The sequence below is a fragment of the Sebastes fasciatus genome, chromosome 4 (genome assembly GCF_043250625.1).
Source record: "Sebastes fasciatus isolate fSebFas1 chromosome 4, fSebFas1.pri, whole genome shotgun sequence".
In the NCBI taxonomy this organism is placed as follows: domain Eukaryota; kingdom Metazoa; phylum Chordata; class Actinopteri; order Perciformes; family Sebastidae; genus Sebastes; species Sebastes fasciatus.
The window spans coordinates 18,045,096-18,072,902 of NC_133798.1; the positions used below are offsets into that span (position 1 = coordinate 18,045,096).

At 37.6% G+C, this 27,807-nt stretch overlaps 4 protein-coding genes across 5 annotated transcripts; 2 read left to right on the forward strand and 2 right to left on the reverse strand.

Annotated features, from left to right (window-relative positions):
- Positions 1 to 1,810: 1,810 nt before the first annotated feature.
- LOC141767071 (spexin prohormone 1-like) lies at positions 1,811 to 3,607 on the reverse strand. Its single transcript, XM_074634318.1, has 5 exons — positions 3,545 to 3,607; positions 3,403 to 3,448; positions 3,245 to 3,304; positions 2,037 to 2,123; positions 1,811 to 1,951 (listed from the first exon to the last, which is right to left on the reverse strand). The coding sequence occupies exons 1-5, from the start codon at positions 3,605 to 3,607 to the stop codon at positions 1,893 to 1,895; spliced, it is 315 nt and encodes a 104-aa protein (XP_074490419.1). The 3' UTR covers positions 1,811 to 1,892.
- A 1,637-nt stretch (positions 3,608 to 5,244) lies between these two features.
- On the reverse strand, positions 5,245 to 9,437 carry golt1bb (golgi transport 1Bb). The gene is made up of 5 exons (XM_074632397.1): positions 9,272 to 9,437; positions 8,065 to 8,156; positions 7,809 to 7,987; positions 7,632 to 7,713; positions 5,245 to 5,771 (listed from the first exon to the last, which is right to left on the reverse strand). Exons 1-5 carry the CDS (start codon positions 9,294 to 9,296, stop codon positions 5,733 to 5,735), a joined length of 417 nt encoding a protein of 138 aa, XP_074488498.1. The 5' UTR covers positions 9,297 to 9,437; the 3' UTR covers positions 5,245 to 5,732.
- Positions 9,438 to 10,730: 1,293 nt separating this feature from the next.
- Positions 10,731 to 16,902, forward strand: slc35b4 (solute carrier family 35 member B4). The gene is made up of 10 exons (XM_074632398.1): positions 10,731 to 11,190; positions 12,546 to 12,659; positions 12,755 to 12,857; positions 12,972 to 13,021; positions 13,799 to 13,880; positions 14,023 to 14,083; positions 14,466 to 14,578; positions 14,716 to 14,791; positions 14,876 to 14,951; positions 15,761 to 16,902. Exons 1-10 carry the CDS (start codon positions 11,114 to 11,116, stop codon positions 16,008 to 16,010), a joined length of 1,002 nt encoding a protein of 333 aa, XP_074488499.1. The 5' UTR covers positions 10,731 to 11,113; the 3' UTR covers positions 16,011 to 16,902.
- Positions 16,903 to 19,115: 2,213 nt separating this feature from the next.
- On the forward strand, positions 19,116 to 27,269 carry LOC141765998 (uncharacterized). Of its 2 annotated transcripts, XM_074632400.1 has the most exons (9): positions 19,116 to 19,329; positions 21,062 to 22,895; positions 22,995 to 23,109; positions 24,044 to 24,224; positions 24,341 to 24,355; positions 24,607 to 24,690; positions 26,153 to 26,223; positions 26,471 to 26,606; positions 26,698 to 27,269. In XM_074632400.1, exons 1-9 carry the CDS (start codon positions 19,252 to 19,254, stop codon positions 26,719 to 26,721), a joined length of 2,538 nt encoding a protein of 845 aa, XP_074488501.1. In that variant the 5' UTR covers positions 19,116 to 19,251; the 3' UTR covers positions 26,722 to 27,269. The 2 variants fall into 2 exon arrangements, with proteins under 2 accessions (XP_074488501.1, XP_074488502.1); XM_074632401.1 differs by lacking the exon at positions 24,341 to 24,355.
- Positions 27,270 to 27,807: the final 538 nt, after the last annotated feature.

Below are 27,807 nucleotides of genomic sequence, written 5' to 3' on the forward strand. Positions count from 1 at the left end.
CAGTAGTGAAGGGAACAGAGACGGGTGCCCTGAAGGTTTTATCTAAAAGGTTAAAGTAATTATTATATAAATCCTAAAACACCCGTGAAAGCTCCTGAGGGGATTTTACTGGGATGTGGGTGTATTTTCTGATTCACAGCCCTACAGTCAAAAATCTTTTTGTATGTGTTATCACAGACAGGAAGCTCTATTAGTCATTAATCTGTGTCAGTGGATGAACTCCTGATAAAAGCTTTAGTTCAAGTCTTTTTTTAATTAGATGAGACCTTTAATGAGTCTATTCTAATGAGAATGAGAGGGACATTTGGACATTTAATATCACTCGTCTTGCTAACAAGGTGACAAAAGCTATAATGTTGTTCTCGTACAGAAAGAGAGAGTGAAGGAGAGATCAGGAATAAAACTGTGAACAGTAATATATAATATCTCTGTCCATCCGTATCTATGTACGTCCTTAAATAACTCTAAGGATAGACATGTGCATAATGTTTACACTGACATCGATCACATGTAGGGGAACTATAGTCATGGAGTATAGATATCCTTGAATAACAGGTTTAATATGGTGCATGATGATGCAAAATACGAGTCCACAGAGCTGTGGATTCGAGTCACAAATTTTATGACTTTGGACACGACTTGACAAAATCAAAAAGACTTGCAACACGATTTGGACTTTAAAGGTATAATATGTAACTGTTGTAGGTTGCTGCCTGTAAAAACACACCGCATTCAAAGTTGGCCAAACCGTTCTCATCCGTGAAATATTGCCGCTTTGTATCTGACATAAGTCATGATTGAGAGGGTTTATTTTTGTATCTAAAAACAATGTATAGAACATTGTTTTTTAGTATATTCTTTGCGTATTATACCTTTAACATCGATGACTCGTGACTTCACTTGGACTTGGAGCCTTTTAACTTGAAAATACTTGCTATCTTACCCCCCTAGCCCAAAGATTAAGACGTATGTTATTTAAAAAGTGTGCCACAATTCACTTCATTTCCTGAATCAACTAACATTAACTCTATTCATTCCCAGCAAGTCGACACTTAATTCCCAAGATCTTTTTTTAAGGATTAAGTTCAGTTGCTATTGTTTAAACAAATTGAAAAAGCATTCATGATTTTTGTAAATTTAATATATTATAACTCTGTCGTTAAAATGGTGTCATTTGGTGAAGAGCACATTGTTTAGGACTCAAAACTCAAAGTTTAGGACTTGGAACTTGAGTGCAAAGACTTGTGAATTACAAAACAATGACTTGGTCCCACCTCTGCCAGTCTATATATAATTTGATATTTCCCACATTTATCAGATCTGACATGTCCGATAACGTTTATTGTAAACAATCTTTATTGTTTAAGATCTTTTAAAGGACAAAATGTAAATGTTCAGCTCATGCGTGACCTCCAGTCAGTGCCGATCACATTTAACATCTTCTAAAGCTAAATAGTTGTTTATTTAGGAACCATACGCTTATAGAAATTAGCTTTTATTCAGATTTATGTGTCTAAAAAAGCTGGTGACCTTTTTTTGACTCAGTCACGGCAGGTTCAAGCTGCCATTTCCATCAAACTGACTGGGCCGCCTCTCTCAGACAGTGTGATGATGAATGACTGAGTGATGTTTAGCATGGTGTTAATCACTTGTGTGGTGTGAATGACTTAATTGTTGCCGCAAGCTGAACCAGACTTCATTTTTGTTGTTGTTCTTAATCGATGTCAAGTTGTGCGTCTGTAAAAGGAAACCCCTCCATGTTGCAGCTCACCGACAAGGCAAGTGAATTTATTTATTTAGCACATTTGATTACAAGTAAACTCAAACAGCGACAAGGAATATGCATAAGAAAACATAATTAGAAATATAAGAAAAGAAAAGAAAAAAATTCTTCACAAATAGTTCAAAATCAGGTCTTGTTCATCTGGGTAATCATCTGGGTTGCCTCTACCTGAGGAAGAAAATAGATTTTCATAAAAGAAGTGGAACAAAAATCTTTAAAAGACTGTGTTGGTGATAGTTTTCAGTGTGTTTACCTTCTTCCACAGCTCGCTGCAGAAGCTCCAGAAGAATGGAAGACAAAGATGACCCAGGTCCATCACTGCTGCGTTGGTTGTGAGTCACTGCAGAGATGCAGAGCAAAGACATTTAAAAAGGAAATTATATTTAAAAATCAAGGTTCAAGGTTCTTTATTTGTCATTTGTTGGCAATAAAAATCGTTGGTCTCAGGTTCCTTCAACAATGCTCATACAATATTTATGTATAAAAGGGGAAATCACACAAGTAAAAGCACAAGCAAAATGATAATCTAAGGCATAAAATAGTGCAGTTAAAATAAATATAAACATATGTAAATATAAAATAGTAATGTAATTTTGTTGACGACAGTATTTCAGATGGGAACAGGATGCAGACTAGTCATGCAAGTAATAGTGTAATTAATGGCCTTTATTAATGGTTAATGAATACTTTATAGATCAGGTATAACTCATTAACAGTAGCACCTTTTGAGTTGCCAGGTTGTGAAACATCTGTCTTTCTGCTAAGTCGTTAATAGTCAATAGTCAAGTCTTGGGCTATAAATTAGGGGTGTAAATCACAAGTTTCATCACAATAAGATATTATATAGATTCTTTGGACAACGATACAAAATCTGTCACGATACCATATTGATTTGATTCAATTCATTCTGTGATCGATATGAGACGATATCATTATGCCCATTTAACACAATCTGTTACATTTATATCAACAAAAACACGACTAAAATATGATCTGACAATTTTATTGGTGGACTATTCCAGTTATTTAAATGAAAAACAAATCTATTCTTTCTAATAAAAAGCCTAAATATAAAGTCCTTCAAGCTTTGAAAATAAAGGCGTATCTAAAAGATGATGATATGTATCAATACAGTATGTTAATAAAGTAATTTAGGGTAATGAATTTTTCACTCTTAATGAGCCAACGTTAAGCCAAAAGTTAGAAAATTATCTCAAAGGTCAAAGGTCAACTTTATTATCCCACAAAGGGAAATTCATGTGGTCATATCTGAAATTAAAACGTTTTTTACAACAATGGAAGTCTGCAGTTCTAACGTAAACAGCTCGTATCATTTATTCACCATTAAGAAATTCATTAGTTACAACTTGTAGCTAAACTCTTTATAATGTAACACTTATTAGACATACATAACTATTTTATTTTTTATTTATTAGCTGCAGAGCATCACATATCACTCACTTATATGAAAAGTATCCCCTTCCTCTCTGCTGGTGCGCTGCAGCACTGAGCGGTGTCCTTCTGTAAAACATCAACATTCAACGCTGTTTTCTCTTCATTTGACAAGACAAGCAGCTCAAAACCTACTACAGTTTTAAATTGCATCTGCAAATTCTTACGTGCTCCTTTTAGGTATAAGATGGCCTGAGGAGTCCAGTTCCTCCGCTGAAACGTGGTGCAAAAGATCATCATTAGGTTTATCTCATAATTAGGTTTTAATGTGTTTATTTAAATTCAGCTCAACCATGATAGAAAACCAACCTGTGGTGAACTCCAACACCCAGTAACCAATGTCATCACAAGCAACGTGACTATTAGAGACATTGTTGAACTCTGCAACGAGATTTAGTTTAATTAAAAATAACACTAATATTGCTACTAATGATAACAGAATAGAAGAAAAGGAATAACACAATATGATGTAGTTATAATCAGATATAAGGACATTTAAAGTGTTTATTAATGTACAGCATTTGTCAAGAGTTATAATTTCTCCTATGAAGACATATTAATATTATAGTTTCAAATGTATTTTACTATATTGTGATTCATTATCTGTTTACACACAGGAGTTATACTTGTTGACAAATACATTAATTAACTCTTATTTATACTTACATCTTCATTTCAGTGTCTTACAAGCTCTTCATTAAGTACTTATTCTAAATATGGTCACTTAAAGTAAAGTGTTGCTGTTTAAATTGATATTTTAATTATAACTCAATTAAATAAACTCAATTTTCATTCATCTCTGACTTCACAGATATCTGGAAAAGTGTAAGGTATGGAAGGAAAATAGTGCAAAATACTGACAAAATACAAAAACAACAACTACTAATACCCTAATAATAATAATAATCATAATAATAATAATAAAATGCTTACCGTTAATGGTATGTGTTGTGCTCTTCTGCAGGCTAAATGTGTGATTAGTGCTTCCTCTGTCACTGCTACATTATCAATGTAAATCACCTCATTATACAGCGTCATTGATGAGGCTAATTGGTAACTTAATTACTTCTATAATTGACGAGAGTGACAGGTGTTGTTAAAACTGTCTCTGCTCATTAATCACAGACACACACTGAGAGAGATTTAAACTTTTTAAGACTCTCACGTCTCTTCACGGGGTCACCGCGTGATGACGACACTGGTGACATTTTATGAATGAAAGTTGACGTGATGACAGCGTGTTGGTAGAGTACGTGGGCGTAGACACCTGCATGAGGCCTGAGGCCTTGAGGGGAGGGTGTTGATGCTTTCCATAAAAAGCTGCCTGTGTCATATTGTCATATTAGTTTTTTATAACTTGTTAAAGTGGCAGTAGGCTGTATATATTCCTGGCATCATTGGGCAAAAATTCCATAATAACCTTTCAGCATATTGTAATTCAAGTGTTCTGAGAGAAAACTAGACTTCTGCACCTCCTCATGGCTCTGTTTTCAGGCTTTAAATCTAGCCAGTGATGGGAGACTTTGACCAATCACAGGTGCATCATAATTTATTAGTTGGTTTATAATTTGTATTAAGAAGTAACAAATAAGTGTAGTAGAGTAAAAGGTAAAATATTTGCACCTGAAATGTAGTGGAGTAGAAGTATAAAGTTACATCAAATGGAAACACTCAGGTAAAGTACAAGTACCTCAAAATTGTACTTAAGTACAGTACTTGAGTAAATGTACTAAGTGTTACTCTATAATGACTATATTATTACAGCAAATAAGAAAATAAGAGGAGGGATAAACCTACATTTTAATTATCAAAGACATGATTTAATTCAAATGTAACGTGAACTGAAACTTTTAGTCATCTCTGACTTCTCAGACAGGAGATGAAATGTTGTGTATGTGATCCAATCAAAGGCTCTTTGTTGAGAAGGACACCGTTACCCTGAAGTACTGGGAGTTAATGCATGACGTATTTGAATCCAGGGATCTCTGCAGCAAAAGAATGAAACACAATTTTATAAAAGACACACTTTATTCCAAGTATGCACTTACAAAAGTTACAGTAAAACAGTTACAGTAAGCTTCTTAAACCTTTTCCACAACAGTTCAGGTTTCTTTGCCCAAAACACATTTAGCTCAACATTATTTATTTTGAATGTACAAAATTCCAGTAACACTTCATCGACTTTACAATAATAAAAAAGCTCTCAGTGACTGTTCAGGCACACAATCTGGAGGAGAGTTAATCCAGTGATCCCAGTTATCAGTCCATAAATATCAAACAGGAATGATACAAAATGGGAGACCTGCTTCCAGCTTTTAAAATAATCAAAAAATCTCTTGGCAGTCGGATACAAAACATCATGATATCAGTCAAACGTCAACAGATTACACGTTGTTTGGATTCACAGTTCTGGAGTGGCAACGACCAAAATATACAGTCACTATTAGAAACTATGATAAATACTGAAACTCTCCTCCGATACAAAACCAGTCCTCTGTTATACCATCGTGTTGCTCTCGCCAATTTTATCCACCAGCTGAAAGAGAATAAGACAACAGAGTTATTTATAAGCTGCATTTGTTTTTACAATTTATACTGAATCAGACAAAGACATTAAATGCAAACAAAGTTTAGAGCTCAGGGAGGGAGAAAAGAGGGAGAAAAAGAGGAAGAGAAAGAGGAAGATATCTGTGAGACGGTTCATTTGAAACCACTGAAAGTTTTCCCTGAAGACGCAATGAGGTTTTTATAACTGATCCTGGATGCCGACAGTCTTCATAAACTTACAAAGGTCTCACACAGACAACAGACTCTAAGTGTTCAGTACAACAGAGACTCTGTTCTCAGACTGTCAACACTCAGTGAAAGCCTTCCTATAAACCTTTGTACCCAATAATTCAAAAAGGTTTCACAAAGACAGCACAGATTAACTAAATGATCTCAACTTCTAGCTTATTTGAAGTCGAAAAAGTCATTTTTTGGCCAAAATTTCAAACATTTTGGGACTTCTAACCCCCAAAACGCACAACTACACCACACTGTCAACCATCATACCAAATTTGAAGTTCCTAAGTTAAATAGATTCCAAGTTCTGCTCCAGAAACGAAACGGACGGAAGGATGTACGGACGGAAGGACACGCGGAGCGCTATATAACCCCGACTACGTTGTCTCGGGGGTATAATTAAAGGTCTTAATGACTGAACAATAATCAATTTTCATGTGGACAAATATTAAAAAATAAATAATAATACATCCACAGAGCCTTTACAAAAGGTGCAGAATGAAAGTATGGCTTTTCCTGGAAAAACATTATGATTGTGAATTAATCATTTAAAAACTTTTGACGGGTTGAAAATGTATGTTTTGTTTATCTCTGTGTGAGATATCTGACGTTTGGTTCCCGCTTCTATCAAGGCTTGTGAGCCGATAGTAAAACGAGGTTGGTATCTCTGGGTCGTCAGTTAGTGTGGAAAAAAAACAGATAAATGGCTGAGATTGACGGTAAGAGCCGGCAACGACTTGTTGTGAAGTAAATGCAATGGAGCGGCGGAGGGAGAATGTGATATTTATTGGATGAAAGATATCAATGTTATCAATAACACCTTTAACTTTCATGCCTTTTTATACAGGTCAGCTAAAAACTAGGTTTACTTTGCAGTACTGTTCAGCGTTTTCAGACACTTATTGATCGTTTTCAGAATGATTTCCTATTTTCCTGTCAGATATTGGTTTTAGTTATTAGTCTTGCAGATCTAACTTGCAGAGGCTTGAATCTTGCATAGTAATACAGCCGTAAACATGGACAGTCTTCCCTGCTGGTATGTTTAAGTATTTGGGGAAATTCAGGAGATTGAGACTGGAGTCGGCTGCTAAGGGAAATCTCTGTAATGGCATAAATATAGCTGCAATGATTACTTGATTAATGGATTAGTCGATTGTTTCTGGTTCCAGCTTCTAAAATGTGATGATTTTATGCTTTTTTTTTGTCATATATGATATTACTATTGGGGCTGGGCAATATGATGATATACATCGTCAAAACGGTATAAAAATGTCTATCGTATATATTTTTCTGTATCATTTCTATCGTGATATAGTCTATATTTATCTATTTATTTTTTTCTCTACAATTTCACTTAAAACTGTTGTGTTCATTTTGCACTCAAGTTCTTAAAATGAGAAGATACTTTTCATTTGTCAAGTATTTAATTCACACAAGAGTATACAAAAATAGGCTTTACCATGTGGTTATTTCATATAGACTTTATTTATTGAATTACTGGAAAACATGCTATATCGTGATATATATTGTTATTGAGATATGAAATGACCGATATCGGGATAGAAGATTTTGGCCATTCAATTTGTGATTCATTGATTGTCATGATACTTACTTTACTGATCCCTGGTAAACTGAGCAAAGAACCGAGCACAGGTACTCGTCTGATGAAGCCCACCGCCACCGGGAAGAACCCTCTGTTAGAGAAAGAGACAGAATGAGGTGAGACCAAAATAATCCACATTGATTCAGGACATTGATGATAAAGATATTTCTTTCTGTTTGAGCTGACCTGAATAAAAGGAAGAAACCGTAGATCTCAAGAACGACTCCGATGATCGGCCAGCCGATCAGAACCACCAACACTCCTCCCAGGAAGAAGCTGGTGGCTTTTACTTTGTGTTTCTGGAAGAAGAATCTGAAGGTTCGCTCCAGGCCGATGACGAAGGACAGGCCTGAGACGAAGAGGATCTGCACAACAAGCAACACAGGTGAGGGAGATGTTTGACTGTCACGCAGTGTGGCAGTAGTGTTATTGACCAACTCACATTTCCAATGGCGAGGAGAGCTTTATCAAAAAACAGCACCATCCCAAAGAAGAGGAAAAACACACCAAACCCCGTCAGCCCCATCCCGATTTCTGTAAGAAACAAAACCGTTATTATAACAACAATGTGGTACCATGACTTGTCAGCAGGGCTGGTTTAAAGTGGCAGTAGGCCGAATAGTTTTGGAATCATTGGGCAAAAATTCCATAATATCCTTTCAGGATATTGTAATTCAAGTGTTCTGTGTATGTATCATACTGGCTGTATCCGCTTATTGTGGGCTATTTTGCACTAAGTAGGACTGCTTAATGATAATATTGGATTTTTAAATGATCTTTGCATCTATGAGACACAGTAATTTGATCTGTAAGGTATTTAATGGGTGGTTATTGAACCAATAAACAGTTTCTCAAATGATGTTTTCCAGAAAATTCAATATATCACGGCAATGTAAAACTACATTCGGTGTAAACTAGTGCTGAAATTGAATCAATTACAATCAATTAATAAGATAAGATATTAGTGTGGAAATGTGCAGTGTACAGCAGCAAAGGGGATAGTGCAAAAATCAAGATGCATCAGCTAACACAGAAAAAAGAGCTAAACAAAGTGTAACAAAATATGAACCATTTAAATAGAAGGAAGTATAAAAATAGGAGCAGTATATACAGTATTGATAATAAACAGACTTTTAACAAAATTGCACAAGTGGAAAATGATATTGCACAGTGAGAATGAATGAATGAATGAATGAATGAAGTTTTTTGGTGTGCAAGTGGTCTACTGGGAGCAGTGCTGGTTGTGGAGTCTGACAGCTATAATCATTATAGTAATTTAATGACAATACAAATAATTACACATTTGCATTTCCATATTTCTATAAATATACTTTGGTATATTTTACACAGACCAAGTTTAAAACCTGGTGATTTAGGTAATTGACGGTAACTAATATGTTAATAGATAAATTATTAATAAATCAAGTAAAACAAAGTAGTTGATACCATAAATGCATATTAAGAGAAGAAAACAAATTAGTTATTTCTTAATTTAAAACCCTTAATAGTGACGTGCAGCTACGTGACGTCAGGACGCTCTCAGCCAATGGTGTTAGAGCTGCTATCCTCATAATGTTCAGATAACTAACCGGGTTTTTACGGTTTATACACACAAACAACGACACGGAGAGACATAAAACCCGCCTTACTTTGTGAATCCGTGAGTGAGATCATTTTGGCGGCAGCAGGATAATTTATCAGACAACATAAAGCTCGTTAACGACTCAAACCAGCTGCTTTTCTTCCGTTAGCGATGCAACAGTAGCATGAAGAGTAGAGAGATGAGAGCGGAGCTAGCGGGTTGTTGGTGACGTTGACGTTACGTTACGTGGTCCGGAGCCACGCACGCCACGTAATTCCACCAAAGATCGTCTATGTTGCAGTTGTTGTTGGTGCAATCTTCACATATCACACACAATCTGTGGATGTTGTTATCAGTACAATTTTAATTAATTTTGTACTACTTTTAACTTTACACTCGTAGGCTACTCTTTATTCTTCTTTTTTTCTATTTTGTAAATTGAACATATTCTTTTTACTTAAATTATACTAATTTTTAACAGTCTCTTCTGCACTATATTCACTCTTTTAATAGTTCTGTATCACAGCTGTTACCCTGCACTATATTCAGTTTTAACAGTTTTCTTCATCTCCTTGTATTTTTATATCTGGTATATTCTTTGGTACTTTGCCCTACTAACTTTTTTACTGCCTTTTTACTAACATGTTTTGCACTATGGAACTGTGATGCTGGAAACCTGAATTTCCCTCGGGATCAATAAAGTTACTATCTATCTATCTATCTAATAATACTGTAAACTTTTGCACTAAACTGCAGCACTTTCATTAAAAAAAAAGATATGTTGTAAATAGTTTTTAGAATATTATATATATATATATATATATATATTATATTATAAGAATAATTTTGAATGCAGGACTTCTACTTTTATTATACTTTTATATTGCGGTATTGCAACTTTTACTTACAAATGTGTGTGAAGGAGCGCTATCGCAGGTCCTTCCTTCCTGCAGCTGTCAGACTCCACAACCAGCACTGCTCCCAGTAGATCACTTACACTTACACACCAAAAACTGACAATAACTGCACTTCACTGTATAATGACTGTGCAATATCATTATCATTATTACTACTCAGGTGTAATTCATACTGTGCAATATTTTCAGGTGGAATTTCATTTCATTCTCACTGTGCAATATCATTTTACACTTGTGCAATTTTGTCTGTTTATTGTCAATACTGTATATTCTGCTCCTATTTGTATACTTCCTTCTATTTAAATGGTTTATATTTTGTTACACTTTGTTAAGCTCTTTTTTTACTGTGTTAGCTGATGCATCCTGTTTTTTGCACTATCCCCTTTGCTGCTGTACACTGCACATTTCCCCACTGTGGGACTAATAAAAGAATATCTTATCTTATCTCTTATCTTATCTTGACATAGTATATTAGTGTAGGTGTGGTCCAAAGAAAGCAGTGTAGAGCTATTTTGTGGTCTGTTTGTTTTTTCTGGTACCCAGAGATTCCAGCAGAGTGACAGCTCTTCACATAGTTTAAACACGCTACTAATCTGCGCATGCGCGTTCGTGAACGTTCCCCTGCGTCACGACTGCGCAGTCATTGCGCCGTTAACTCATTAATTTACGTTGTTTTTCGCATATTTCACTCATATTTACACCTACTATTGCCGCCAGACAACATATATATTTAATGTGTAATATTGCCATAACTACAGAGAACATTAGCGACACTGCGTACCTTTTTACCCGTTATATCAGGGAGGAACTGCAACTCCCATGAGCCCCCGCGGTACGGAAGTGTCCCTCAATTTCAGATTCAGACGTGTTCAGCTGAGTTTGTGTTGAGGCAGAAGATCTCCTGCTTATTTGCAGATATGCACCGATCAGAGCAACGCGTTATTAAGTGACACATTTTCTACAGAGTTGTTGTCACCACCAGTGAAACCACCATGGGTCCTGGTTCTGCTATGGTTCTGGTGTTTGTTGGATGCTGCAGCAATGTGGTGTCTCTGGAGCTGCTTGTAAGGTCAGTGACTAACTTAGGTTGTTAATGAACTCCTGTCGACTTCACTGCATTCAAGTTTTCACTGCTGTAACTTATCATATGTATCCACATATGAAATGTAGTTACTGTGGAGTGATGCATTACCAGAGGTGGAAAAGTGACTATTGATGTACTCATGTGATAGTAATGCATTATAATGTACATGTAGTTCAATCAAAGTACAAATGAGGACACTGGTTATTTGAGTATTTGTTTATTTTAATACATCCTCATTAGGCAAGGCACGTTTATTTATATAGCACATTTCATACACAAGGGCAATTCAAAGTGCTTTACATATATAAAAGCAAGATAAAAGAGCACAAAGTGCATAAGATAAAAACAAATAAAAGAATATAAAAGTATAAGTTAAAAGAAAAAAATTAAAAGGATAATAAAAACAATCAAAAGACAGTAAAGTGCAGCATTTGATCAATTAATAAAAAGCGTCTGAGAACAGTTTGGTCTTGAGTCTATGATGCATCTTTGATCTCATCTGGAAGTTTGTTCCACATTAGCTTCTGCAGGGCACAACAGGAGGTCTGCACTGGAGTTACTTTTATTTATATTTAACTGTGTTTAAGTAAGTGAATGAATGTATTAAAAAATAGGGATTATTCATAAGGAGTGCATTGGTCTCCATTCAACTCAAAGAGGTCTAAGAAAATATATGAAATAAAGATCAGGACCACATCAGTAAAAATAACTATAAGGTATTTAATGTGTGGTTATTGAACCAATAAACAGTTTCTCAAATGATTTTTCACATATGAAGTGTAGTTACTGTGGAGTGATGCATTACCAGAGGTGGAAACTATTGAGGTACTCATGTAACTAGCATAATAATGTACATGTAGTTTTTTCAAAGTACAAATGAGGGCACTGGTTATTTTATTATTTGTTTATTTACTGGATCCTCATTAGCTTCTGCAGGGCACAAAGGAGGTCTGCACTGGAGTTACTTAAACACAGTTAAATATAAATACAAGTAAGTGGATGAATGTATTACAAAATATGGATTATTCATTAGGAGTGCATTGGTCTCCATTCAACTCAAAGAGGTCTAAGAAAATATATGAAATAAAGATCAGGGCCACATCAGTAAAAATACGCTGAGATTAATGGTAAGTGCCGGCAACTACTTGTTGTGAAGTAAATGAACAACCAAATCAATAACAACACGATCAACAATATCAATAAATGTTCAAATGATCCCATGTAATATAAATATAAACATCTTGTCTTGGCCGGTTTTATGGTGGTCCGTGTTTTGCAACTTCATCATTTAAAGCTAAACATCTTTAAATCTGTATATGTTCTGTTGTTTTGTCCTTCAGACAGTTTCCAGGATGTGGAAACATCGTCACCTTCGCTCAGTTTGTTTTCATCGCATTAGAAGGATTCATCTTTGAAACAAACTTTGGGAGGAAGAAGCCAGCGATCCCTCTAAGGTAAAAAGTCATCAACGGGGTTTGAACTTCCCGCTGCAGGTAAAGATAAAGAACGGATGCTAAAACAAACCTGTTATGTTCCCTTTTTTTCCCAGTAACTATGTGATCATGGTGACCATGTTCTTCACAGTCAGTGTGATCAACAACTACGCTCTCAACTTCAACATCGCCATGCCGTTACACATGATCTTCAGATCGGTAAGACCTGTTGTTTGTCTGCTTTTCACCTTCAGTTTTGAATTTTCCCTTTTATCCCCTCACCTCCATCCGTCACCTCCACCTCAGGCTGATCTCTGTCTTGTTTCTCTGCAGGGATCATTAATCGCAAACATGATACTGGGAATAATCATCCTGAAGAAAAGGTACTTCCTCTGCCAACAATAATACTTCAGAGCTTGAATGTAGAGATGTTACGATATCATTTTTTCCTTTCCGATGCCGATTTTGATACCTGAACTTGTGGTATGGCCGATATCAAGTACTGATCCGATAGCACCATGATTAAAAAATATACATTATATTAATAATATATATTGTTATTATCATTAGTAGTAGTAATAGTAGTAGCAAACAGCTGTTTACTTCTGACCATGTATGGATGTGATGTCATTACTATCTTTGTTTTATGGCCTGGTTCAGGTTAAACCCTGTAAAACATGAACAAATACATACAGTTTTACTTGTTGGATTTTCCACTGTAAAATATTGCCAAATTGCTGGCATTTTCCTCGCTCTGACTACCTTTATACTCTCCACTAGCACCGCACGGTTATTGTTTGCTATCGTCACGTGACAAACTACCTGCAGTCAGTTCTTCTTCACTGCTCTAAAACAGTAGTTGCCAGTGGCAGGCATGATACATCCAGGGCGACAATACAGTGAGGGCTGCTGTTTTGTAGCAGCGTAGAAGAATTGATAAACAAGTTGATTTTTTTCTGGGTTAATAAATTATGGTACCGGATTGGTGCATAGACTGGCGTACTCGCCGATACCGAATTTTGGGCAGTATCGGACGCTTTTTCCGATACTGGTATCGGAAAAACTCTACTTGTATAGATGAAAAATGTCTGCAGGTTTAAAAGCTTCAATATGCAGTTTGGTTGTAGATATTGGTGTCTGACCTTCTTCTCCCCCTGCAGGTATTCATTTAGTAAATATCTGTCTATAGCTTTAATCTCAGCTGGTATCTTCATCTGCACCATCATGTCTGCCAAACAAGTGGTGAGTCCTCGGCAGAACATGTTGCATTATTCTAGTATTTCTATGCAGTAATTTCTTTAATCCAAGACTAACTCTCTCTATGAATACTCAGTCTTGACCTGTAATATTTTTTGTAATGCTTTTTGTCATTTTGTTTGTGCAGAATGTGGCCAATGAGGGATCAGAAGAGGAAGGCTTTCATGCATTCATGCACTGGCTTATAGGTGAGTTTCGGGTACCAAACGAAAAAAACGAAATATACCAAACTAAACAAATAACTAGCAAAAGAAAACACTATCAAAAATCGAATATAATAATAATAAATCAAACAATACTACTTATTATTAGTAAAACAACAAATAAATCGTTCCTACAGTGACGTCCTCAAATTGCTTGTTTTTCAGCCAACAGTCCAAAATGACTCTTTCCAAAACGAAAGAGAGAAAAGCAGCTAAGCTAAAGATCATTTTTGTCATTATTGCATAATAAATGACTAGATAATTCATTAAACAGCTGAATATTTCACCTCTTTCTATGATAGATAGATAACTAGAGAGATATTCACATAGATTTAACACTAAGCGTTGTTGATTTCTGTCCATTCAGGTATCGCCATGTTGACGTTTGCTCTGCTGATGTCTGCGAGGATGGGCATCTTCCAGGAGACGTTGTACAAGCAGTACGGAAAAAAACACTCCAAGGAAGCCCTATTCTACAATGTGAGCTTTCTCTCTGTTCCGACTTGCAGGACACTCCCAAAAGATCCAAACAGCTTCAGGGGAGATTCAAGCTTCATTTGAGCTGTTGGGAAATATTCTCTCTTGGGAATAATATTGTTTTTTTGTCCCTTTTATAGCACTGCCTGCCTCTGCCGGGCTTCCTGCTTCTCTCCACAGACATCTACAACCACGGTGTCTACTTCAGTCAGAGCAGTGAGTGCCATCAGGATTCATTCAGGAAAGTTTACATTTTGTATCTTTACTCACAGATGTGAATAAATCTCTCCTCTCTCTCAGCTCCTACAGTTGTTCCTGTGGTTGGACTGACTATGCCGATAATGTGGCTCTACCTGCTGATCAACGTCATCACACAGTATCCTGTCAAGTTAACCTCACTGGTTTCTATAGCTATTTATATTGGTGCCCAACCTCAACAAGAGGTTACAAAAGGATAGAAAAACAACACACAAATGTAATTTTTTCCTCTTATCAGTGCTTTCTTTTTGTGAAATACAGTATTGTTCTGCTTCTTTGGACATCTACTCCCAACTGGCACAATAGACACATCCAACCTGTGACGATAGGTTGCAAGTAGACACGCTGCTTCAATTTACAGTAAGGAGTCAAAAATTAGTGCTGGTGATCAAACAGCATCACTTTTTTTTGCTCCAAATGGTTGTTTTTTTTTGTCTGAAGGGCCGAGCATCAAAAGTTGGTGTTGAATTCAGATTCTTAAGTGCGAGACACATCGTCGACGTCACAGAAGCATTGCATCAATCCCATTTACTATTATCTGATTGGATACTTTGCTAATTTTAAATCAAAGTTCTTGTAGTTCTGCATATGTTAACACAACATTAAACACTAATACACTGAATAAAGCATGCATATTTTGTTAAATGTAAAAAAAAATAGATAGGTTAGACAAATTAAAGTGTAAAGTCGTTCGGATGAACGGTTCTTGAGATATGTGAAGGACGTACAGAAAGACAGAGATTCCTCGCTTTGTAGTTAGATTTATGTGAAGAAATCAACATTCCTGCAAATATGCTGCTAACAAACAGACAAACCGACAAAACTACTGATATCACTAGCGGTCGAGGAATTAAAGTTTAATTTAAATGGCAGTTTTTTTTGTTTTTTTCTCACACTCTTGTTACAGACTTTAACCATTTTTTTCAGATATGTGTGCATCCGCGGTGTGTTCATTCTGACCACAGAGTGCGCCTCGCTGACCGTCACCCTGGTGGTGACCCTGAGAAAGTTCCTCAGCCTCATCATCTCCATCATGTACTTCCAAAACCCCTTCACTGTGTGGCACTGGGTGGGCACGGCGGTGGTCTTCCTGGGCACGCTGCTGTACACGGAGGTGTGGAGCAGCGTACGGGCCGCACTGCGTGAACCTGATGTCGAGGAGAAGAAGGCAGAGTGAAGAGGAAGAAGAAGAAGAAGGGACTGGTGGTCGAATAAAAAAACAGCCTCTGTGTTGGACTTTTTGGTCGACTATCCTGCTGCGATTTTATACCGTTATGTAATTTTGTTTAGGCCGTAGTAAATCCTTCTCAGACACCCAACAGTGTACAGGATGAGGCTGGTGATATTTTACATTTTCATTTCAGTCTGTATCTAAAACAGCAGAAAGACACAGTTAGCGACTAGCTAGTGAACACAGTTCATAGACATTTACCTCGGGAATTGGTAGAGACAACAACAGAGCTAAAAGAGGGTGAATATTGGATTAAAAGGCACTAAATTCGATATCCAGAGCACTAATATAGCAGCAAACAACTATTTCCTATGTAAAGCTATAGGGGAGTAATGTCTACCTGAGCAGAGAATGAAGTCACTCTCCCTCTGTGTGTGTTGTAATCCGAGTTTCTCTGTGCCAAACTGGCTACTGTAGCTACAATGCTCACGTTCATTGAGGGAACATGTCATGTGGCTCATTAATGTGTTTTAATGGCACAGATGAATAAGTTATATCAGGCTTTGGCTGCTTGTCTTTTAATTATAATAGAATATAGAGTATCACCAACCCAATCCTTTAATGTTCGTACCTCATTAGCTTTCACAGTTGCAAAATCTGTTTAAAAACTCTTTTTTTTTGTCTATAATATGATTTTAATATTTATTTTCTAATGGTGATAGGTAATTTACTCCATATTTGCACTGATATCATTCATCAATAGGATTACAGTGAGCATTTATATACAGTATTCATGTTTAAGGAGGTAAGTGTAGGTGCTGTAATGTGTCAAACTGTCTCAGGTGTATTAGTCCGCTATTTGTCAACAGGAAACTTCTCAATAAACAATAAATCTTTACACTCCCTGCACACTGACATTAAAATGACAACCTGGCTACAAAATAGAGATTAGAGAGTCCCTGTTGCTGCAAGGTCAAATCATTTATCATGAGAAGTGCATGTTTGAAAAGATGCGGTGTACTTGAGTACAATTTTGAGGTAATTGTACTTTACTTGAGTATTTCTAGTTTATGCTCCTTAATAGTAAACATATTTTAAATACCAACACGTTGTCTAAATTTGACAAGTGTATGTATTATACAGTGACATGTACAACCTATAAAACACAGACTAACCAAAGACTACTACATTGTCCCAAAACATTTATTCCATCAGTCTAAACATTGATTAAATAGGTAAATCGAGACATATGGCAAGTGGAAATAACAGTACAATTTTAATGGATTTCAGGATTTACTTCTATTGTACTACATTTCTGACAGAAGTATTGCATTTTTTACTCCACTACATTTATCAGACCTGTAGTTACTTTGCAGATTCAGATTATGGTGTATTATTATAGGTTAAGCAACCCAGCAGTATATAAAGTAGTTAAAATTAGCTCCACCTTTACCAGCTACAACATTAAAGAGATGCACACATAAATGCATACAAATTTATGATACGATATATATTATTTTGAAATGGGCAATTCTGCATAATGATTACTTTTGCTTTATGTAGTCTACTTTAAGTAGTCTGGATTCTAATGCTTTTGTACTTTTACTTAAGTAAACGTGACTTTTATTTGAGTTAGGACTGGGCAATATGACGATATATATCGTCAAAACAATATGAATTGTATGTATTTTTCTATAGTGTTTCTATCGTGATATAGGCAAGGCCTATATTAAAAAAGAAAATCACTATAATTTCACTTAACACTTTTATGTCCAATTTTCAGACATCTGGATATATATCGATATGGAGATATGAAATTACCTATATCTGGATATAAATCGTTATGGAGATATGAATTTACCTATATCTGGATATATATCATTATGGAGATATGAAGTGACATATCTGGATATATATCATTATGGAGATATGAAATGACCTATATCTGATATATTTATTGTTATGGAGATATGAAATGACCTATATCTGATATATTTATAGTTATGGAGATATGAAATGACATATCGTGATATATATCGATATGGAGATATGAAATGACCTATATCTGGAAATATATCGATATGAAATTACCTATATCGTGATAAATATCGATATGTAGCTATGAAATGACCTATATCTGATATATTTATTGTTATGGAGATATGAAATGACCTATATCTGATATATTTATTGTTATGGAGATATGAAATGACCTATATCGTGATATATATCAATATGGAGATATGAAATTACCTATATCTGGATATATATCGATATGAAATTACCTATATCGTGATAAATATCGATATGGAGATATGAAATGACCTATATCTGATATATTTATTGTTATGGCGATATGAAATGATCTATATCTGATATATTTATAGTTATGGAGATATGAAATGACCTATATCTGATATATTTATTGTTATGGAGATATGAAATGACCTATATTGTGATATATATCGATATGGAGATATGAAATGACCTATATCGTGATATATATCAATATGGAGATATGAAATGACCTATATCTGGATATATATCGATATGAAATTACCTATATCGTGATAAATATCGATATGGAGATATGAAATGACCTATATCTGATATATTTATTGTTATGGCGATATGAAATGACCTATATCTGATATATTTATAGTTATGGAGATATGAAATGACCTATATCGTGATATATATCGATATGGAGATATGAAATGACCTATAGCTGGATATATACCGATATGAAATTACCTATATCGTGATAAATATCGATATAGAGATATGAAATGACCTATATCTGATATATTTATAGTTATGGAGATATGAAATGACCTATATCGTGATATATATCGATATGGAGATATGAAATTACCTATAGCTGATATATTTATTGTTATGGAGATATGAAATGACCTATATCGTGATATATATCGATATGGAGATATGAATTGACCTATAGCTGGATATATATATATCGTTATGGAGATATGAAATTACCTTAATGAGTTTTATAAATGTAAACGCTGGGACACAATGTTCCTTCACGTTTCATTGGCTTCAGGATGAGTCGACCAATCAGGAGAGTTGTTGTTCAGCTGCGACCAATAGCAGCAGCTGTTGTTGCGTCTCTTGGTGGGAAGGGCAGGTTGTTGCAGCTGTTAGAGTTGATTTCACTCCACGTTGTGGATTAAATATTGTGTCGGTAAACACACAGTGCTGATAGCAGGAGTGTGCAGCTGTGTGGATGGGAGGAAACAGCCAGAGTCACCTCTCTGGGGAGGATGGAGAAGGTGGAGGAGTTCACTTTGTGAAGGGCATTCGGGTGAGTGAAAGCTCCGGGAGGGAAATGCATGGAGGGAAGTAATCAAACTAAAATGTTTTTAGTGCAGACTTTTTTTTTTTTTTTAATGGAGAGACTGTGGCTGCAGAGTGCATGACTGTTCATATTTCATTTTGCAATCCTGGCTGATGTTTAATTCTCTAGTTCTGTGATATGTGATCAATAAGTATTGATCAGCCCTCATGTTTGTTGTGACTCTGCACAAAGTCAGCTGTTTGTCTTCACTGCTGTTGGTGTTAAATATAGAAAGAACATAGTCGGTTGTCACGTGGACCACACTAAAAGAAACATACTTATGACATCTGCATTTATCAAATATATCATGAATATAACTGCAATTATTATGTTTTTCTAAATCCTTAAAGAACATAAACAATATAATTTAAAGGAGTTTAAAGTCTGTGAATGAACTCTTTAACAATCCTTGAGTTATTTTTTGACAATTATCAGTCCTTGACCTCTGTCAGTGACCTCACCAACATTAAGGACCGAGTAGCCAAAACATGTCCTTTTACCAACCACTATAAATAATAACAATAATCTGAGGTGGTTCATAGAATAATACAGTTGTGATTATGATAAGTTTATCATGATTTCCTAATGTTGAAATAGATAATAATGTATTTATTTCATCATATCAGGCTGTTAAACTCTTCTTTTCTTCAGCAGATGGAGTTGTAGATGTCCAGGTTTATTTGATTGTATTAGTTTATTTGACAGGGACTATACTTGTAAGCATTGTTACATTTAGATTCAATTAAACCCGTTGCAATGTATATTCGACTTCTAGCGTAGCTAATTTGCAGTCTTTGTTCCTGGTTAGGCTAAAACACATATACACCATCTGTTTTTCTGAGCACTTTAAGGGCTTCTCATTCAGGTTTGCTCAAAAAGTGAAAGTTTATTCTTTCTAGGTTTCTAGGGGTCAAGAATGAACCTTCAATCTAAAATGTTTTCTTGTAATTGTGAAAAAATGTTATCAACTCAAAAGAACATTAATTTGATCAGGCTGCAATCAATGCTAGAGCCAAGGAGGTTGAAGTGATTGTGAGAAATGTCTACAAGAAAAGGAAGACACCCAAACTAAGTAGGGCTGCACAGTTAATTGAAATGTTATCGAAATCGCAATATGGCCTACGGCAATTTTCAAATCGCAGGAGGCGCAATATTTGTTAAAGTTGAAATACTGTATGTGTCAAAATACCATTTTTGATTAAATATTGTCGTTCTGCAGAGATGTCCTGGCCTACACATCATATTCTACAGATCTTTGTTTGGTACAGATCCCCTCACACCAAAAAGATCACACCATAATCATTTTAATATGTCTTTCATTGAAAATGAGAATAAAGATGTAAAAAAGTATCATTCCCTATCATATCGCAATATCACTCAAAATAATCACAATTAGATATTTTTTCAAAATCTTTCAGCCCTAAATCTAACCATATAATGTGCTGTCAGACCTGTGTGGTCCTCCTCCTCCTAAAGTAAAAATACAAAAGTAGAAACTGGACAGAAACAAAGCTGCAAAAACAGGATTTTCAGACTCATTACATTGAAATCAACATATAGGCTGGTCACATCTCAGGCTGCTGAGGTCAGAAGGAGAGAAAGAGGCTGGATGCACTTGAAAGAAGAACACATTAGAATACGAAGAGATGCTAATTAAGTCCATATTATTAATGATAACATTTCTCTTGTTTCTCCTCAGCTGTCAGATAAAGTGATCCACCGGATGAAAGAGTCTTCAAAGGTCGTTCCTCCGCCCTCCCAGAATGGATGTCCTTACTCGCCTCAAACACAACCACCCACTCCAGTTCCCGCCCCATCTGTCGAACACTTAATACCTCTTCTGACACCTCCTCCTCCATTCATCCCATCTCCACCTCCTCCTCAGGAAGCCCCATCCACACCTCCATCAGTGGAACCTGTAAAACTCGTCCCTCCTCCTCCTGTAAAGTTTCACTCCCTGCCTCCTACCTCTGCATCCCCGACTCCACCTCTAGAGCCAAAAACTCCACCTCTAACCGATCGTGTTGTCCCAGCCACTCCTCCACCTCCATCTACACCTTCTCCACAAGTAGAAGCACCTGCATCACCTCCTCCTCCTGCTGTAGTGGAGCCAGTAGTCCTACCTCCTGTTGAATCTTTCATCCCACCTCATGTAGAGCCAGAAATCCTGTCTACTCCGCCGATAGCAGAACACGTTGTCCTGCCTCCACCTGTAGAATCAGCTCAACCTTTAGCTTCACCTCTGCCCTCTGAAACACCTCCAGCTATTATTGAACCTGTTGTCCTGTCTACGCCACCAGTGGAAATGGTTCAACCTCCACCCACTGTTGAAGCTACACCAGTTGAAACAATAACACCACCTTGTCCTGCTGCTTCAGTTCCAGTTGAAGCTGTAGTGTCACATCCGCAAGTGGAGACGACTCTTGTTGAGCCTGTAGTCCCACCGGCTGCAGTTGAAAAAGAAGTGCCACAAGTCCGGGTTTCAACTGTCGATCCACCGTCTCCATGCGAACTGGTTCCACCTCCACCTCCTCCAGAGCCGGTGGCGGCACCCTCACCTCCTCCAGAGCCGGTTGCAACACCATCACCTGCGCCAGAGTCGGTGGCGGCACCCTCACCTCCTCCAGAGCCGGTGGCGGCACCCTCACCTCCTCCAGAGCCGGTGGCGGCACCCTCACCTCCTCCAGAGCCGGTGGCGGCACCCTCACCTGCTCCAGTGCCGGTGGCGGCACCCTCACCTGCTCCAGAGCCGGTGGCAGCACCCTCACCTGCTCCAGAGCCGGTGGCAGCACCCTCACCTGCTCCAGTGCCGGTGGCGGCACCCTCACCTGCTCCAGAGCCGGTGGCGGCACCCTCAACTCCTCTAGAGCTGGTGGCGGCACCCTCACCTCCTCCAGAGCCGGTTGCGGCACCCTCTCCTCCTCCAGAGCCGGTGGCGGCACCCTCTCCTCCTCCAGAGCCGGTTGCGGCACCCTCTCCTCCTCCAGAGCCGGTGGCGGCACCCTCTCCTCCTCCAGAGCCGGTGGCGGCACCCTCTCCTCCTCCAGAGCCGGTGGCGGCAGCGTCTCCTCCTCCAGAGCCGGTGGCGGCAGCGTCTCCTCCTCCAGAGCCGGTGGCGGCAGCGTCTCCTCCTCCAGAGCCGGTGGCGGCAGCGTCTCCTCCTCCAGAGCCGGTGGCGGCACCCTCTCCTCCTCTAGAGCCGGTGGCGGCACCCTCACCTCCTCCAGAGCCGGTGGCGGCACCCTCTCCTCCTCCAGAGCCGGTGGCGGCACCATCTCCTCCTCCAAAGCCGGTGGCGGCACCCCCTCCTCCTCCAGAGCTCACTTTTGAAGAGCCCTTGCTGCCCTCTCGCTGTGTGGAGCTGGCCATCGTACCCACTGATGCACCTGTAAGCGAACCCCTTGTGGAGCCTCTGACGCCACCTCCACTTGCTCCGGCTCCGCCTGCTGAGGAGCCCACCATGACCCCGTCTCTGCCCCCTGTTATTGAGGACGAAGTACCTGCTGTCACCACAGCGCCACCACCTGCAGCAGGTGAACTGATCACCACCTTGATGATGATGATTGTAGCAGCAGTTTGAAATAAATCAACTAAACATCTGATGCTTTATTTTCTAATGTGTTTGCTTACAGCTTCACCCGTTCCTCCGGAAGTGGTGGAGGAAGAGATGAGGCAGAAGATCAAAGTGAAGCTGCAGCTAAGTCTGGAGGAGGAGATCGACCAGAGGAGGCAGGAGCTGCAGCGACAGTAAGGATTTTTTTTTTACCTTAAGTAAAGTAAGATGCTCGATATAAATAGTAAAGCTGAAACAGTTAGTCATTGAATTCTATAGTCGATTGATTAATCATTTAATTTAGAATGAAAATTCACTTGTTCTGACTTTTCAAATCTAGTGTTGCACGTTATACCGATTCTAGAAAGGTATCACAATACCCTGCTGTTAAAAACAGTACAATACCCCATTTTATTAATACCGCTACTTTAAGAACAACTGTGTTTTAATGACAGTCGTAGGCTTTTCCCTATGAGTTGCGTTTCCACCGTTTTCTTATATTTCATTGGATATAATTATCGATTATTTGAGAAAATAATGAGCAGAATAACGATAGTAACAACGATCGTTAGTTGCAGCCCTAATATGTTGTAAAATACATGAATATGAACGTAGTTAAAAAGAATAAAGTAGAACAAAATATAATTTACGAAAGGTACAAAATGCAATTGTGGGTGCAACGCATGAATGAAGTGTATCGGATGTTATATTTCAAATGACAAGCAGTTGATAATCGGCACAGAAAGGTGCATCTATGTCACAAATCATAAACAGAAATATAAAGTATGAGTGGGAAAAGAAAAATTATAAAACGACATGAACTGTAACGCTGCAATTAACGATTGTTTTCAGTATCAGTTAACCGCCCAAATACTTTAGTCGATTGATTGATTGACTGTTTAGTGAATGAAATGTCAGTAAATAACCCAAATCTATTCAGTTTATAGTGATATAAAGCAGGAAATCTTCACATTTGAGAAGCTGGAGCCAACTATTTTTTGGAAATCAGAATGGCAGTTGATGAAATTTCTGTCTATCGACTAATCGACTAATCATTCACTGTAATGAAATGTACGAAGAACGCATCACTGTAAGTATGTAAAGTACTAAAGTGTGATGTGTGTGCAGGCTGGAGGAGATGAGGGCTCTGGCTCAAGCAGAGGCCCAGGCAGCCGCTCAGGCTCAGGTGGAGCATCAGGTGAGGAAGACGCTGGAGACGGAGAAGGCGGCGTACATGGAGAACCTGACGGAATCCATCATGAAGGAGCGAATGAAGACTGAAGACGAGAGGCTCATGGTGCAGCTTTACGTAAGCAAGACAAAAACACGATCTGTACATGTGTCAGGATCGCTCTTGTAAATATGAAAATCTTTCCTCTTACTTTGCTTCTTCTTTTTCTTTCTGGCCCTCTTGTGTTGTTTCAGCGGATGGAGCTGAAGGTAAGACGGGAGAGAATTTATACGAGCATGACTCACTTTCTTTTTCACTTTCATTCTGCTCTAATCCCACTTCAAATGGCCGCTCCGTTTCGTTGCTCTTTATGTCTTATGAGACAAAAAAATTATTTAGAACCGTGTGGAAGTTCTGTGCATATACAAAATATAAAACAATAAAGTGTTGTATTGGCATGAATATGAATATGGTTTCAGAGGCGGGATGATGTCATTATAAATATGTTAAACTCACACAGGCTCATCAGCTGGAGGAGAGGGAGAAACAGTTGAGGAAGCGAGACGCTCTTTACAGGGAACATGTCGCAAAACTTGAAGCAAAGGTGAGAAACATTTTGAGTATTCCTCATCCCTGCATCTCATTTAAGTTTAAGTTACACTAAAGCCCCTGAAAACTTCAGTAAACCCCAGGTTTTTCTTGATAACATTAAATATTTATGACTCAAAAAGCAATGTGAAAGAGAATCTACAGAGAATTATGGTGCCTTCAAACGGGGTCGTGTTTACCGTGTTCACGAGAAGAGTCCATATGAACGCCGCCCTATTGTCGTATTCACGACCTCGTAAGCGGAAAGTTTCTGAAAGCTCAGAGTTCACGACTTATGACGTGTTTGTTGACGTTGTCAGAAATGGCGGAGGCCATGGAAGTTAATATATTGTATATTTAGTCTTATATTGTCTTTCTTGGTAATTTTATAATATGTCTGAGGAAAACGTTGATGTTCCCAACGGCTTCATCGTTTTCCTCTGTCATTATGCCTTTGTATTTCCTGCATTATGTTACCCACAGGCTTCTAGATGCCGACAGCAACGTTAATATTGCTGTTGCTTAGCAGCGGTGTTGTCACGACTTAACCACTTGAACGTCAAGCATATTGTGTACACGACTTCCCATGTTGTAAACACGAGCTCACGAGTTTTTTTGACGGGACCATTAACACTTGAATCTGCAGCTCCTCTCGACTTTACAGAGCTTCATATTGAGTTTCAGCTCATTGTTCAGTGGTCCAGTTACAACTTTACTGTTTTGGTTCACTCTCACTGCTCTCATAGGCTGCGGTCGTATAGTCTTTTTGTTTGCTTAGGGAGGTTCCTAACTGAGTGAAATGACCTGGAAGTATCTAAGTGGCAGCCATAACAAGAGCTGGTTGAATTCTCTAAATGCTTAGGAAAGGTGTGTCGATGCTTCCTTTCTTATCTCAATTCAACAACAATTCCTTGCGGCCATAACATTTAAAGCGATGCACCTTTCGGTAGCCTATATTTCTTTTTTTATTTCAATTCCAACCTTGGTAATGAAGTAATATTTTTCACCGAGTTGTCCACATTTAGAATAAGTGTTACAGCAGCGAGGGGGATAGTACAATAACAAGAAGCATCAGTTAAAAAGCAAGATAGGCCTGTAATATATAATTAAACAGTAAAAAAAAAAAGCAAAATATAATAAGTAGACAGGGTGAACGGTTGAATTCACATTATTGCACGTAGGAAATATTGATATTTAACAGTTTAATTGATATTGCATAAATGAATTGTCAGTGTTGGTATCTGCGTTCTACTGGAGCAGTGTTAATGGTAAAGTGTGACAGCAGCAGGAAGGAAGGACCTGTTTTCAATCGATGTCAAGGTAAAGTGGTTCGTAAAAGACATTGGAGCGAATTTTTGGGACTTTCCGACCACAGCCATACTGTAGTGTCGTTATGAGCCGCAGCAGGCAGATGTTTTCAGAGTAGTATTTATATATTTTACCTTGATGGTAACTTGGTGTTTTTACCTCTTTAACAGTGTACTGAGTTTTACAAAGTGACTGCTGAGAGCTTCCAGAAGGGCAAAGAAGAGACTCATAACCGTTTCACGTAAGTGTGGAGTCACCGTGCTTGTATAAATGCAAAAATAATATGCTAATGTGCCTTTATTAATAACCTAGTCTTAATAATATGCAAACATTTTTAGTAAGGCTTAGTAAGGCTGCCCTGACACATGGTACAAGGACAAAAGGACTTGACATTCATTACAAAGAAGTTTATACATAAGATAATAGGTTAGTTTGATTGTTTCACAAATATTGTGGTGCTCCTAACTGTATTTGCATGTCTCTCTCAGGCGTTTTAATATCCAGCCGGTGTGCGGTGACTTGCAGAGTCAGATATTAAAATGCTACAAGGAGAACACAGGAAAGACGCTGTCCTGCTCCAGTATCGCCTCGGCCTACATGCAGTGTGTGGACAACGCCAAGAAGGTATGACTCTACATACAGTATAAACATTTACTGCTTTCACTCTTCACTACTTGTTGCTAACGTTGATTTATTGTTGGTGACATTTCTACAGAATAAATCGAGCACTGGAGGTTAATGAAGATGACAACGTCTGACAGCTTTAAAGAAAAGTTGATGGACAGGAGTCAACAAACAGATGAGTCACAGGAGAATCATCTCAAGCCTTTGCATACATCTGGAAGAAGTGCCGCATACCCAGCCCAGTAGTCTGTTCTTACTGGTAATGCCATGTTTTCAACCTCATCTGGTTATTGGGATCACGTTAAAACCAATTGTGCCACAACAATAACGGATGGGTCAAATCAGTTTAAGTGGTTGTCTTTGTAAAAGAGGCAAAACACAACAAATAATGAGAAAAGTTTAACTTGTGAGTTCAAGTAAGGTTGAGGTATGAGATATATATATATATACGAAATGAGATGCTGGTAAATCATCATGTATGTGTGCCTTGAAGTTATGAAAGCTAATTATCAGATTGCAGATGCATGAAAGAGCTGTTTAATGAGTGTGAAGCAACAAAGACCTGTACGTGTTTGTACTGTATATAAATTATTTTGGGGGTTATTTCTGGTGCAAGCCGACAATTTAATTCATCACAATAAAGTTTGTTGTGGAATCACATAATGGCTTTTATATTGTGCAGTTTGAGAAAATATTGGTAGGTGGTTGCTGCCCTCTGGTGGATGTAGATTAAATGAAAGAGTGCACAGTTTAGTAAAGAAAACAGTTCATTAGGCTGGAATTAAACCATATGTTATTAATCTATGGTTAAAAATAGAGTTAACATTGTTGTTAAAGAATTAAAAAATGTACATGTAGTGAGAGTTCAGTGGAATAATTTATTATTAATAATAATAATTAATTAATAATAATGTTGCATGACTGAAAACTTCCACTTGTTGGAATATTAGAGGGATATTATAAAAACGTTCTGTTCTGTTGAGACATTTGTTCTGCTTTGTAAAACAAAAGTGATGTAGTACACAGGTGAATTATCTTCTCTTTAAAAGTTAACACATGGTGTGCATTCTTCCTCATTTCATAATTCAGACGAAGCACTGAACCTTTACTTTATTTTCCATCATTTACAGAAGTTGTGGAGCTTATTTCAAAATAATTGTGTTTATTAGAAATCTCCGTAGTACTCCTTTTAATATTCCCT